The 15,000-nt window shown below is 39.0% G+C and overlaps 2 protein-coding genes across 4 annotated transcripts in view; both read right to left on the bottom strand.

Annotated features, from left to right (window-relative positions):
- Positions 1–14,699, bottom strand: part of LOC138024177 (vitellogenin-like) — a 29,480-nt gene extending 14,781 nt beyond the window's left edge. The window contains exons 1-8 of one of the 3 annotated variants that reach the window (XM_068871292.1): positions 14,570–14,699; positions 7,453–7,467; positions 6,616–6,761; positions 5,981–6,247; positions 5,330–5,506; positions 5,077–5,237; positions 2,994–3,037; positions 2,641–2,738 (exon numbers count right to left, since the gene is read on the bottom strand). In XM_068871292.1, coding sequence (XP_068727393.1) covers positions 2,641–2,738; positions 2,994–3,037; positions 5,077–5,237; positions 5,330–5,506; positions 5,981–6,247; positions 6,616–6,761; positions 7,453–7,462 — 903 coding nt within the window. In that variant the 5' untranslated portion in view covers positions 7,463–7,467; positions 14,570–14,699. Of the gene's footprint in view, positions 1–2,640; positions 2,739–2,993; positions 3,038–5,076; positions 5,238–5,329; positions 5,507–5,980; positions 6,248–6,615; positions 6,762–7,452; positions 7,468–8,531; positions 8,632–8,735; positions 9,016–14,569 lie in introns of those variants that run through there. The other 2 variants (XM_068871289.1, XM_068871290.1) reach the window with 2 other exon arrangements.
- Positions 12,206–14,784, bottom strand: LOC138024178 (QRFP-like peptide receptor). The gene has a single exon (XM_068871293.1). The coding sequence runs from the start codon at positions 13,713–13,715 to the stop codon at positions 12,753–12,755; it is 963 nt and encodes a 320-aa protein (XP_068727394.1). The 5' UTR covers positions 13,716–14,784; the 3' UTR covers positions 12,206–12,752.
- Between the last annotated feature and the right edge of the window lie 216 nt (positions 14,785–15,000).

Genomic DNA, 15,000 nt, shown 5'->3' with positions numbered 1-15,000 from the left:
TTAAGGAATTTAATAAAAGAATTATTCCATTCGCGCTTGTTGGATATGAGACTGGTTATAGCCAACTCATATCCAACGCGCGCTCATGGAATAATTGTTAAATATATACACCACAAAAGAAGACAAGACACGTTTATAAAGAACACCTATATTTTGACCGACTCGATTTAATGGACATTTTGGCTGTTCAGCCTTCTTCAAATATTCATTAAAAACTAAAAAATTTAACCAATATGTATAAACGTTTACCTGTAACCAACTGCAATGAATGTTATGATAAAAATGACATGATGGCAATTTTAAAGTGCCCCTGTGATAAAAAAAAACCACTTCCTTTTTTCCTTCAGATTTTGAAAGTGTGTTTGCTTAACACCTGACTGGCAAAATTTTGAGCTTTGATTTTTATCCAAAGGCCGTTTACTTTGAGTGTAAGTTTTGGATTTCACGGTCCGCCATTACTCACGTTCAAAACTGACCGATTGGACCTCAGAGGGTTGGATCCAGGGAAAAGTGACGTCAGAGGCTCACTAGCTTAAAATTTCAGCGTGTGAACGCAGCTTATTATATATGCAAAGCGTGAGTTTAAAAGTCTGAAAGCCCAAAACCCCCCTGCTGCATATTAATTCTGCGGCGTACACACGTATTGCATTCTTAAACTAGTGAGCCTTTGACGTCATTTTCTCCTCGATCCAGCTCTCTCAAGAACATAATGTTAGTAACGGCGGACCATTAAATAGGAAAATTACAGTTAAAATAAAGAGGTGTCGTTTTGAAATCAAGGCTTAAAACGTGGGTCACTTAGTGTTTTGTTAACATAGTTTTGAAATCCAAAGGAAAATATGAATTGATTTTTTGGTCACAGGGGCACTTTGTTTTGGTCTCGCTCTATAAAAATGTTCGGTATCTTGTTCCTATGAGCATTGAATCCTTCGTAAAAATAACCATATACGTGTAATTACTCGTCCCTGAATAGATTGGAGAGACCAATGCCATAAAGAAATTACATTTTGACTATCGTTTTCTTGCTTTCAAAACTTTTTTCTTCTTTGAAAAACGGCGTCTTCGTTATATTTTAGCAATGTCAGGAACACATGACCCTGAGCCGACAACGCCATTGTGTTCGTGTCACGGCGTTTTCATTGACAGATATACTTTTAGATTGCATTTCCTGCGAATAAGACTCCCGCAGGAGCCCGATGACCAATTACAAGAAACTAACGTGACGTCATAGCGTCACCGAACCGGAACTGTCTTGCCACTGTCGTTACTCGTGGATACGAAAGTTACCGCAATTGTTTGAAATTTCCTTTATGCACTAGTCAGTGTGATATAACAGCTGGATAATGGTTAGCCTGTCAGTAGGCTCTTTTTTAGCCGCGAGAGAATTGGGGCCGGCCATAACCACTCGGGGCTATAAAAGAGCCTGTTCGCAGGCTAGATAATGATTCAACAGCACAGGGAGCTCTCATATGCGACTATAGATACCCAAAATAATGCATTTATGTGAGGTGATCCCCTTTGCTGAAATTTAACCCTGGGGATAGTACTTAGTGTTAGTTTTGGAAGTACTGTGACTGTGAAGCGTGTTGTTGATACTCTTATTTCTGAAAACGTTATCAGTGGCGTCGTCAGTTTTAATATTGTAAGTAGTATGTACTGTAAATAATATTGCAAATAAATAAATAAAAATCAACAATTAAAAAATTAAAAAAAGAAAACCTGTAAAAGAAGTCTACTATTTCTCCAACAGGCATAAGGCTCCTTTATGAGGAGCTGTACCATGTGTTCTCAAAGTTCCCAGAAATGGTGACAGGGTCTTTTGAATAAGGTCTGATTTTTGTTGCCAGGTCATATTGTTAATCTCATCATCAGTTAGCTCTTTTTATCTCTACAAGTCTACCAAGCATTTTCAAAAGATGTGACAACCTCGTTTCTGCTGCAGAAAATGAGTAGAACCATGTGGGATTACCTTTTTGCATTTTTTAAAATATAGTCGTGATCCTCTCAAATTTCTCTTAAAATTCTCTAAACCGTTCATCAAGATGTATTAATTTATTTACACAATTATCTGATTTTAGGTCAACTGCGTATTTCTTCCCTTTGGATTTACATTTTCGAAGAGACGAAGATGCTCTATTTTGAATTTGTTTGATTTGATTTTCAACTTATAAAAGATCTTCAGTACTGATTGTGCAATTCTCCTACCTGGACTTCTTAATTCCTACTAACACACTGTACTGAAACAAACTGGTATTTTTCTATCATTGTTATCAGGTCTGCTTTTACCACAGAAAATTGTTCGGAATGCCAACAATTCAGTCGTTGTCCATAAATATACCTACATGCGGAAAGTGCTCAAACATTTACTGCAAAAGCCACAAAAAGCAATGGCGGCACACAACCTGGCGAACATTAAGTAACACTTTCCAAGCTGTGTTGTGATTCGCTTGCTATCCATTCTGATTGGCTACTTAGGTAACACTTCCGGTTACGCAGGAGTGACAAATTTGCGTACAAATTAACCCCAAAACTGGTGGATAGTATCCACGAGTAAAAATAGATCGATCTGTAAAAATGCCATGACATAGGCCCAGTATGGGGGGATGAAGGCTTCGGGTCAGTTTATTGGTTAACCTTTACCTGGTCATTTAGCTGTTGCTGCTGTTTTTTATCCTTGGCGAATGCTTCCGGATTCTGAGCTGTAAAAGTCAATCTTACCGTTTTGGTGAGTTCGGTTGCTAAGGAAAGGAGAAAATGAGAGTTGATCCCGTTATAATGTATTAACTACACGCTTTTTTTTTCATTACATTGCTAGGGTAACAGATATCTAAGCTTCTGTTGCGTGAAATGACTTGGCATCCTGACAATTTCAACTCAACAAGTTCTAGTCTTTTTTACTGATAATAAGGTTGAAGATAAGTCTTCACTTAAAGATGACCTTGGATACTATCTTTGATATCAATGTTATCGCAAAACGAGTACTGCATACTTACAGGCTTCACCTGCATCAGCTTTACTTTCAAACTGCAGGATTTGCCTGTTCGTGCAAAGAAACAAAAAATGCAACAGTATGATAAGTTCAGAAAAAAGTGGTTTACTGAAAGATGTTGACACACCGCTGAGTAGAACTGTACCTTTGCAGTGGCCCTCTGTTCGGCAGCTACCTAGGGAATACATTTTGGCACAGAGAAGAGAACGATCGGGAAACTCAGAGACATGGTTTGCAGGGTGCGAAAACCAAGCGCAAGTGGGAGGTGGATGTTTTTACAACTGCCCACTCTGCTTCGATTTGCTGACCATTGCCATCGGGTTATCGGGGAGTTGATACACTCCCTGCTTCTCTGGAGGCCCTGTGGCCCTATCCAGTTCCGGAAATTTACGTTTCCGGAGGTCCGGAGGTCCGGAGGTCTCCACTTTATTTATTTATTTTTCTGATCACAATCTGATCACAATCAGCATGCAATTCCTCTATTTTCCAATGCCAGCATCTTACCGCTACGCTTTTCTCATTATGAACTTACAGCTAACTTGATGTTTGACATTAGACACAGAAATGCACCTAGAAATATTCGAGACCTGTTTCAAGACATTTCTAATATTCACTCTTATAATACCCGATCCTCTGCTTCGAACAACTTTTACACACAAAGCTCTAGACTCTCTATTCAACTAAACTCGTTTTCTAGAATTGGAACAACAATTTGGAACGAGATGCCTCTTACATTAAGAAATCTTTCAAAATATGACTTTAAAAGAAAAATTAAAAGAGTACTTTTCGATATCCTGACCTCGGGAGACTCTTACCTTGATGTACGAAACATTATTCAAAAGGTAAAGTTTTCTTAAGATTTTATTGTATTTTTTTTAGAATGATAATAGAATTATTCCAGATTTAGATCTATTAAGAATTTTTGTAAAATAAGATATCTCATGGCGCTTTCTCTTAATGTGGTACTAATTAGCTCACAAACTTAATTTTATAATATATATTCTTGTACATTTATCTTCTTGATTTTCCTGTAAACTTGTCTACCTACTCTCTTTAGTCACGACATGACCCACCTAGATTAGCATCTGCTACCTGTGGGCATGTCCAATTTGTTAAAAATACCTATTTGGAAAATAAAGAACTGAACTGAACTGGTCCTGTCAAGGGATTCGGGTATAGAGAGGAAAGATCTCAGTGGCGACTGCTATGAAGGATCGCGGCATGGTGTGACAGAGAGTGGCTTAGTGTGCCCCGACCCCTAGGACCTCTGCTTTAATGCACAAGATTTGCTTATCAAATTTATAACAGCTAAATCGACCATCTTTCCTTTTGTTTTAACTGAAGATCGGACAGAATTGAGTTTGTGTTACTGAATCTACATACAAACTGCTAGATTAGGGGCATGCAGTGCAAAATTACAATTTCATGTGTCTGTTGCCACACTGGTTCGGCTGTGAGCCCCTTTTTCCTGAAAGAACCAATTGCTGGCCCTAGACCGCCGGAATTCGCTCGGCCATAGCCAAACATACAAGAGACCTTAAACAGCCTTTACGCATAACATGCTGCTCACTAAAAGGAGTTGTAAGTAAAGTTACTTCATAGTTTTGTCGAGAGTGTAGAAAAATTCTAGCGCTGTAGAGCAGTAATTGGGGATACGGAAAACTGAAATTAATTAACAAGTTAACGCAAATCAAATCAAATTTTGGTTTTTGAGGAGAGGAGAAAACCGGAGTACCCGGAGAAAACCCCGTCGGTGCAGAGTAGAGAACCAACAAACTCAACCCACACATGACGCCGAGTCTGGGAATCGAACCCGGGCCACGTTGGTAGGAAGCGAGTGCTCTCACCACTGCGCCATCCCTGTACCCCACTATAAGTCAAGTCACGGCAAGGGATTTCTGCACTATTTGCAGCTCTAAGGCCGCATACACAAAAAGAGAAATCAAAGAGTTTAATTTAAGATCTATGTCCGAGCTCAAGTTGCACTGAGGATGATTCTCGACAATTGCCGAAACTAGCAGTGGGTAGAGGGCGCAAAAAAACGTTTATGTAAATATTTCGGCATGCAGGTTTCTATAACTGATTACCTCGCTTTCGCAGTAACTTGTCCAGCTGCTTGAGCAAATGGCGTTATCACGTGATCTTCATACGCCTCTGCTCTGTCGATGACGTATCCGGTATCAGGTGAACCAGTTAGGGTGTGCTCGATTTGTCCGACCGCTCGATGGTATGGTGAATAGCCCACGCACTGCAGGGGGAACAGGAAGAGTGAATTGTTGTTTGTTTATAGTACTTACAACATAGTAATTTTGCCTTATCATATTTATTCTTTAATCTCACCTGCCGACATTCTTGACACACCTCTCCAAGATAGTTACTCTGTTTAAACTCAGGGCGATACCGGCATTTATCGTAGTTGATCGCCTTGGTAACCTCCAAAACTTCTTGCTTCTCTGCAGGTTGATGTTTTCTCCTCCTGATGGCGTACGCCACTTGGCAATCACCCACTGCCGTAGACTTAAACAGGAAAAAAGGATTGGTAAGTCTGTTCGGTAATTCATATAGAAGCTCAGCAACGGTAAGATCCCCCAGCTTGTGTTAATAGAAAACTCCTGGGTATCAATTCTTAACATGTACCTTAAGGTGATCAAAAATATTGGGGGAAATAAACAAATTAGTTCTTAATAGGTAACTACTAGGAGGGATCATGTTCATCTTAGAAGTCCTACTTGATGCTGTAACGAATTAAAAAATTAGGGGACCTTTGTTGAAAGAGCATGTGACTGACCGTGAGAGCCACAAAGCGAATAGAGAGCCTGCTCGCAGGCTAAATCGAGGCTTGTTGATGCAGCACAGATACAAACCAGTATTTTGTCTTTGTAGTTTTGATTACTGAACGTTAAGTCATGCTTTTTGCTACGAGTATAACTTTCTACTTAGTTAACCTCTTGTGATATCTCTCTACCACTACCAAGAATATTTTTCTCTAACCTCTTGTTGAATGAAATACTTCTGATCTAATGAACCTGTGATCTGGAACAGATTAATAAGCCCACGTTTTACATTCAGCGACCATTCACTGTCCCGAGGATGCACACGAATTTTCTTAATGCTACCGTCAGACGATTTCAAGAGGAACTGCACGGGGAATTCGAGGTTTTTCTGCATAGCCTCGAAGACTTTAGGGTTTGCATTTTCTTTCTTTTGGGCGGGGTTCTCTCTGATTCCTTGAACTTGGTGCACTTGAATGTTTCTCAACTAAAATGGTAATAGGAAAATAATATTAAAAAACTGACATGTAAAAACTTTAGCTTTCATTTTGCTCCATTTCTGTGTATCACACAGAGTAATATTTCCCAAAATTATTTCCCAAAGGAATTGCCATAGATGGTCAATGCCTAATGTAATTCGTTTGCACTAAAATAACTTTCCATCTTCCAGTTGGAGCCTTCCCCCATCTGGGAACAACTGTACATGTGATTCTGAAAAACCAGTGGATGTTTGAAAAGCCAGTAGCGGTTATCACTAGTTATTTACCCAGTTCACTCTGCTTCTTAACCGTGCCGTTTAAAGTTTTCTCAGAAAATGAGAAACATCTTTTTGGGGAAAGAAAAAACTGCTCTAACCGTGACTTGTATTTCCGTCTTGTTGATGACATCAACGTGTACGTTACATTTGACTTGCAATCCCAGAGTCTTCGTGGCTCCTCCAGGCATTGCATTAGTAACATCACACTGGTAGCTGTGGGTATAACGTTTTCCCACCTCATATCCTGAAAAGGAAAATTGATTTTGCGTTGAATTAGTGTGTCTAACTGAATAAAAGTTATTTAGAGATATGAGGTACTTCCCAAAAAAAAGACACTAAGCTACAAATACATCAGCTCATGCAGTTGAAAATTTGAGACACTGAAACGCCAACTGAAGGCTGCCGCTCGTCGTAACGTCCAGGAAAATTCTTAAAACTGTTCTTTATTTCTGTTTTTAGTACGGTCTCAAAAGCTGTGCCTAAGCAGCGAGACGAGAAGAGCTCAAATGAAGTAAGTTTCATTAAGTTTGCGAAAAAAAAGCAATTTTCAAGCTTTAAACAACGCAACTTGCTTCGGTGATTAGGACAATCACATCATTTGCGCCCTAGTGGAGCGAGAGTTCAAATGATTCTATGAGGGACACAAATAAACTACATGCCCGACAAAAAAGAAATGATTATCATAATTATCAATACACAAGGCCAAAAAAAAGAGCAAAGAAAGTCATCCACAAAAATTCGCGCCAACTCTAGCATTGAAATGGTATCCTCAGGATCTCACTGGCCAGGCGAAGTTGTTTGACATTTCTGCAGCCAATCATAATCAGGGCGGCAAATGCATTTTCAGCTTTGGCCCGCAAAAAGGCGCGTTTTACAGTTAGGGCACTTTGTCATTTAGCCGCGTGTATTGATAATAACAAGAATTATGTACTCACCCAAGTGCATAGCGGCTGTAAAAAGAGGGGAAAAAAGAGAAAACAGGTCAAATGACATGGATAAGAAAAAATGGAAAAAAGGCTGAAATTAAAAAGGAAAAACTCCGAAATACCTCGAAGTTTCTCTTTCATTTTAAGATCGTAGCATTCAACATTATACGGTAAGTTCTACTTTGGACTTGATCAAGTTAAAATCTATTTTCTCAAATTGATATCTCTGAAAGGAAGCGTCATTTTAATTTCACCTAAAATGGAAAACACTATCGAGATAAGCCAAGGGAGCAACGAGAGAGTTGTTGTTAGCAAATTAATTCTCATACATACATATTTAATGATCCTAGCATTCCTAACAATAATCCAATAATCCTAGCAATCGTAACTCCTTCTCAGAAAGTGGAAATTAAACGTTACTGAGTAGTCCACAGTTAGTTCTGGAAGATGGTCTCTACAAATATCATCTTTGAGTAGTGGCATCATAAATCTGGGAAATAATACCCATTAAAATTACGAGCCAGCCCCCTAACTCTTTTAGAAACAATATGCACTGTTCCTTCTTAACAGAAAGGCATGAATGGAATTTTATTCTCATTGAGTTTTTAGTGAACTTCTTATATACTTAATTATTATACCATATTAGCTCTACAGTAAGTAAACGACTAAGTCATCTAACTTTAATACTGATTGCAACAAATTTGTATTCTTCACTTGCTTTGTTTTGAAACTGAATTGAATCGAACTCGAACGTTTGGATTCTTTTATTAGCTGTTAAGCATGCACCTCTCTCTTCCAAGTATAACCTTTTATTTTTTCTTGCCAGTATTCTCAGTCTTCTTTTTTCCCATTAATTTTTATCTGTAAGTGTAATTTGCATTTTGAATAAGTGTGAATAGTAGCCTTTATCTTAATAAGTTTCAAATTGGGTGGCCGAGATTCTCTGACATCAATCAATGGTTAATCAGTGCAGTACATTCAGTGCAGTACATTATAAAAAGTGCAATTTATCATTACTAATAATAATCTTTGCCGATACTAGATATAAATCAGTTTGGAAATGTAGTAGCATTCAAGTCGATTCATACTTTACGTTTGTCAAATAGAGACGAACGACACAGTAGAGCAGAAGTAAAGAATTTCATTCCTTGGGAGCAGTGAATCGATCCGTTCAGTTGTTGTACTTTCTAAAGCCTTCCGATGTTTCACTTTTCCGGGTGTGTCAACAAACGAAACTACCTTGGAAGAAATCGACCTATAAAGGCAACAAATAAGAAAACAGTGCTACTTACAAACTGCACCCAAAGACAAGAGAAGCACCAAAAAGGTCTTCATGGTGTCGTCTAACTGACTAGCGAGCGGGCTTGTGAATAAATAGACAATTACGGAGCTTTTATACGCTGTCCTAAAATTGAAAGCACACGTTGAAATTCTTCCTAGACACAACATACAGGTCTCAACTTTGACGCGCACCATAAACTAGACATTCTCGATCTTTGTACCGGAGGGTAATGCAGCTAGAAACAAAATCTTGCTATAACCAGAAGTCACAACAAGTCCTACGTAAAGTTATCGAATTTAGCATCCATTATATTTTAAAGTAGACCCTCGCGAATTCTGAGACAGCACGTATTTGTTTCCTCTTTTGTAAGGCTAAAAATATGGCCTTGACTGATTCAAATATTAATACCCTTAGTCGACTTTTTCAGAAAGAGAGAAAACGAAAAAGTTTACAAAGTCATGAAAAAACAAACTCTCTTTTACAACCCAACTAACAAAACAACGGCGCGAAAGGAGGTTAAGCAGATGATTATTATTGTCCAAATCTAAGCAACTAGTTTACAGGTATGTTAACTTGTCAAGACCTGTTTCTATCAATGCAATTGACCTTTGAATTTTATATGGGCCACTGTTTACAACAACCAGCAAAATTGTCTACCAAACAATTGAAGAGTCGTTGCGCGAATCAAAAGCTGAGTAAGTTCGTACATCCTGTTGAAGACTTATGTGAATCATGATGCCGCAGATACATAGGGCTACGTTCAAGAGTTGAAGAAGTAAAAGAAATTACGACCAATTACGGATGAAATTCACTCATTGAAACAATGATTTCATTTTTTTATTCTGACTTTTAAAATATAAAGTTTGGGCTTTTTAAGTATCCGAATTTATGTTTTCCTTAATCTCTTTTCATAACAATTATTTTGTTCACAGCTCATAATTCAGACAATATAATTATTTTGGGGATGGATGTCGCGTCACTTTGCCACCATAGCCCCTCCCCCAGCCGACAAAGGTTAATTTATTTCATTTTGGTTGGAAATGCTTCAAAGGGGTTCTCACGAATGTCACTATTCAGTAATAACTAAGAAACCCCTCCGTTGGCGTACTCTTGGAGACTTATCCGCTGTGACGAAAAAAAAAAAGAATTTAAAGGAAGAACTATTCGGTACTTACAAGAAATTATTGAGTAGTTTGTGTATGTATAACAACCATCTTAAAGGCGTCTAAAACTGTATTTTTCAGTCCACCACACTAAATTGCTGAAATTTAAGGTATCCGGTTTTACCAAGTTTTTTGGGTGTGATTTATTTTTGCATGCGAGAAATTATTGATTCTTAAGTTGGTATGTGTTCAAATCGGCTAAGAAGGTTCGTAAATCGTTGGAAAGAGTGCGTGTCATGCAGTAAAAGCGATTCAAATTGGCATTTGAACTTTGAGTCAGTGATTGGCATTATTTGTAGCGGCCCTATCTGGTATTTCCTAAGCTGCTTCACAGCGCGTCCAAACAACCCCCTATTTTTCGTTGCACCAAAGAAAACAAACTTATCTCAAAATGTACTTTGACCATACCTGATGTCACGTAACTAAAAATCTCTAAACCTAAAATGTTTTGGTGAACTATCATACAAAACACTGCCAAACAAACAGCAGTTTGAGTTTCCTGTAGTAGACTATGCCCTTCTTCATTTCCAGCTGTCTTTTTGTTCCCAAAGCCAGAGGGTTTCAAGAGTTACAAGTTAAGAATCTCTGCCAGGTTCGTTTTCCCTGTGCCGGAAACCTTTCAACCCCTTCTTTTGCAACATTTTCATGAAACAAAACATATGTCATGGGTCGGGCAAGCGAAAGCATTCTCGGTCCTCACTCGTAGTGACACGGAATTGCGTCCTTTCCTTTTCAAATTATTTACTCCCTTTTGGTCACTAAAAGAGTTGTGATCAGATAAAGTTTAATATTAAAATCTGATGCTAGCTCCTCCATTACTAAGAAGTCATATCCATATAATATACCACATCTGGCTCCTCGAGTTGTATCCTTTGTTTACTTTTAAACCGTACTGTTCCGTAATAAACATTCACTTTACTCAGTGTATCCTGCTATCTCATAAGAAGTTTGGAAAAAAATACTTCGCGACGTTGAAATCGATTTATCTAGGCTCTTCTGGAATAATAGAACGCTATTATGTGTAATAATGTGGGGGTGCTTTCCATTATGCCGGACATCAGGTCTGACACCAGTGGAACTAACCAAGGAAAAATGGAACGACATTTTTCATCAAAAGTCAATTTCCAACCGGACCGAAGCGTTCCATTTACGTTTCGACCGAAATTTCGGTTACATCACAGTGAAATTGCACTGGAAACGAGAATTTTTGTAAATGGAACGGCACGTTTCGGTCGGACTGGTCCGAGCGGTCAAGAGGACCAGAGGTGGTCCCAAATATTCCGGTCGGACCGAACCGAAACGGACCTTTCCATTTGACTTCAGCCCGAAATTTCCGGAAATTTTGGCTTAATGGAAAGCACCCTGGGTTTCGTTTAACGATTCTCTAATTTCCTTTTATTCTCCGCATACTCAAGTTTTCCCCTTTTAGCCAAAGACCAATTTCATTTGTAGTCTCACTATGTATTAGCGCCCGCGGATTTGTAAGCTTGGGTCTCAAAAAAAAAGTTATCGTTTTTTTTCGGTTTGGTTTCCCACTAAAATCGAGTAAAGCTGAATTTCATTTTGTGCAACATTTTACTGACGACGTTCAACTTTGTATATGAAACCTTGGTCTGTAGAATGGGATTTGCAACCCCCTTCTGTCATTTTTGTCACGTAGTCTTTTTTTTCATGTTTGTGGTACTGCGATCATTTCACAACAAGTCATATCCACTGCTTACAGTATTCATGAGAACTCCCAAGGGACGATCAAAGTATGACTCCCTGCGTATGATTGTCGAAGTTTGTAACAGATCTCAAATTTATGACGGAAATTTACTCAAAGCCAGAACGCCGCGACCACCGCAACCATATCGAGTTAAGTTGCACACTGAGTTTCATTGAGATGTACATGCACTGAAGTTGATAGAGTTATCAGAGAGGTTGGTCCTATCCAGCAAGGCAAACGCAGTAGGGTGCAATTAATCCATCTTAAAAATTAACTTACATTATTGATTGAATATAAATACCGGCTAAACGATCCGACACGTAATGACAGAGAATTTTAGATGATTGAAAAAACGAGCAAACGCAAGTGTCACATTCCGATCATGCGTAAGCGGAATACTACCTTACAGCGTCGAAAAACTCTCTGTTAAATCAACGCTTTGCGTTTAATTCCCTGAGAAAATATGTGCACTCATAAAATGCTTAAGGTACCGGGCCTTTTGAATAGGAAATTTCTTATGAGAGCGCTCTAATGTGAGTCACACCCACGCGACTATTCAATCGCAAACAGCAAATCGTTACAGTGGCTAAAAGAAGGAAAGTAAACAAATCAGTAAAATGCTTTATTGTAGACAACTTCAGGCAAACGCACAAGCAACATCACGAAAGAGAGCTGTGTTAGTGAATCATATCTGCGACCAACTTTCTGATAATCCTTCTCTTGGTTTCGGTTTCAATTTTTACTGCGAATTCAATTAAAGAGGTAATGAAGGCGTGATACAAAACATGCATCTTTCAACAAAGTGTTCATATTTAACTGACGTTATTACAAATTGAGCTCAACAATAAAATTTACGGTGTTCCAATGTTTTATATTTACCGAACTAAAACGCTGGCGGCGTCGCGATCAAAATCCTATCAGTTGAGCATCTCCTCACTGGCATCTCTGCGGTCGGTTTCTAACAGAAAACGATTCTACTTCAAGTTTTCTTTTCTCTTTTTTCTTTTGGAAAATACAGATTTGTCTCTTGATATAACTTCTCGGGAACGAAAGTTTGGATTTTATCTCTTAATGGGTGAAAATAAATTTTGTCGTAGTGGGGATGTGTTTCTTTCCAAGCTTAATTGGCCATAGGTGTCTTTAGCCCCAACTAGTCCTAACAGCCACAAGGTCTCAGCCCTTTCCTATAATCTTTGCTCATCATGCACAAAATTAAGGGATTGATAGCGCTATTTGAATAAAGCAACGACAAAACCGCCACCAGACCTACATATACAGGTGGAGTTCGTTCTATTCCAGCAAATTCCAAAACTAAAGCGAATGCAATGTAGGGAAGTAGGCACATGCTAAAAGCGATTACAATGATAATCAGCATCTTCACAAGTTTACGCTTCTGTTCCAGCCGGATGGTGGTAAGCGAGTTCTTCGTGCAGTCATAGTGAATTTTTCTGACTTTCCATAACGCCACCACAATTCTGAAATAGCAGTAGCCGATGAGAAACAATGGTAAAGTTGCGAGGGAAGCCGTGAATATCTTGTGAATCTGTCGAAGTGCCTTGTTATCCCAAAACGGTACACAAATATTCACACCGTTTGTGTACACCAGTTTGAGAATGAACGAAGTTGGAACTCCAACTACCAAGTAACAACAAACCCAAATGACACAAACGCATATTTTTGCCTGAGTTTTGTTAAAACGTTCCTTAAATGGCGTTACGATTGCGCGGTAACGATCCAAAGCGATAGCCGTCAGAGTCATAATTGACACAGCAAGAAACACGTCTCCCATTGGGAAAAATATCTTGCACGCCAGCTCACCAAACGGCCAAGAGGCTAGTTCCTGTAACAGTCCTATTGGTAAACTGAGAACTAATACTGCCAAGTCACTAAGGGCAAGATTAGCAATGAAAATACTGCTTGTCGTTTTAGCAGAACCTTGTTGAAGTACCCCGTAGATCACGATGCAATTACCGAAGAAGCCAACCATAAAGATAGCGGTGAAGAGTATCAATTGGAAAATCGCATATGCTGGAATGCTGTCTGGGTGCATCGCCTCTGGCTCTGGGTTTCCTTCGTTTTGGAGAGAAACATTTGATAAAGTATCGAATTCATCCGCCATATTCAAACGTCGTCACAGGTTTATACGATGTTGACATATATTCTAAAGTGTGGCGATCTTCACTTTAAACACAAGTACAGCTTTCGACACGGTTACCAGAACTATCTTCAGACTTCACAGCGACTGCGCTTTGAGTCTCGATTGTCGTGTTTATCAAGTTTAGAAAGGAATGCTTGGTTATCGCTCAAAATCGCGTCCGACTAAATGTTCAATGTCCAGAGCTAAAATTTCCCCTCTCACAGGTAATTACGCTAGTCTTCAACAACCGCTGTTATCAGATTGCTCCAGCCAGTCTAGTAGCGAGCGGAAATCGCCGCAGAACTCTCCCGGTTTGAATGAATGTTTTCATTTTCAGCCAATACTTAAGGCTAAAGTAAATCCCTCTTTGCGCACCCACTGTTTAGTAAAAAATGTAAGGAGCGTCTATCGTCTGTTGTGGAATTAACGCTTATTTGACAGCGATTAATACAAGCCTGAGCAGTGAAAACTGCTAGCAATATTTACATAACACGAACCAATTTCTTTGTGAAATCTGACCCCCTCTTTCATAGTCGCAGATGTTTTAAGTTGTAATGTTATTTCCTCGCTGTTACAAATGATTTACACATCACAGTTTTAATACTTATTTCCACTTACAATAGCCATGTCAGAGGCCACTGTTTGTAATTTCTCCACTTTTGGAAGTGTATTGCCGAAGTAAAATATCACTTCTTTTAAACATAAATTTAATCATTTTAGTGCCTCTTGAAAGCTTTCGTTTATCATACGTTTCCGACACATCTGAACGACATTCTGGCACCAAAATGCCTGTTGATAAACTGCTGCTGATAAACAAAATTGCGCAGGAAATTCACCTTTCGTTCCGGATCACGCAATCCGTAGTTTACCTCATGTGGCGCTCAACACCACCTAAGTAACCGCGGTTGTTCGTTTGTGTCAAAGTAAGTTGTTCTTCTAGAAATGAAGTATAAAATTGGGTTGTCATCATTCTGTTGTGAGATGCTGTGTGTGAGTCCGTGGTCATCTGTGAGGCTGTTTTCGCGTGATGACATGAAATTCCACACCGCAGCGGTTTAAGGCTCATGACCGAGATAGTCGACGGATTTATGGAAACTAGATCTGTCACAGGTTAAGCTTATGGGATTGACGAGATTAAATAGCTGTGGATTACTTTAAAAAATTCGAAGAGAACGAAGCTCCTTAAATAGTGAATTACCCTTTTCCCTTGGCGTCTTATTTATGACTCAAGTGTTTTTCAGACTGACCCTTATCGCATGTGAAATGT

This window comes from Montipora capricornis, chromosome 11 (assembly GCF_036669925.1).
Source record: "Montipora capricornis isolate CH-2021 chromosome 11, ASM3666992v2, whole genome shotgun sequence".
Taxonomy (NCBI): Eukaryota; Metazoa; Cnidaria; class Anthozoa; order Scleractinia; family Acroporidae; genus Montipora; species Montipora capricornis.
The sequence above is the reverse complement of the archived record's forward strand: the minus strand, read 5'-3'. Positions and strand labels throughout refer to the sequence as shown.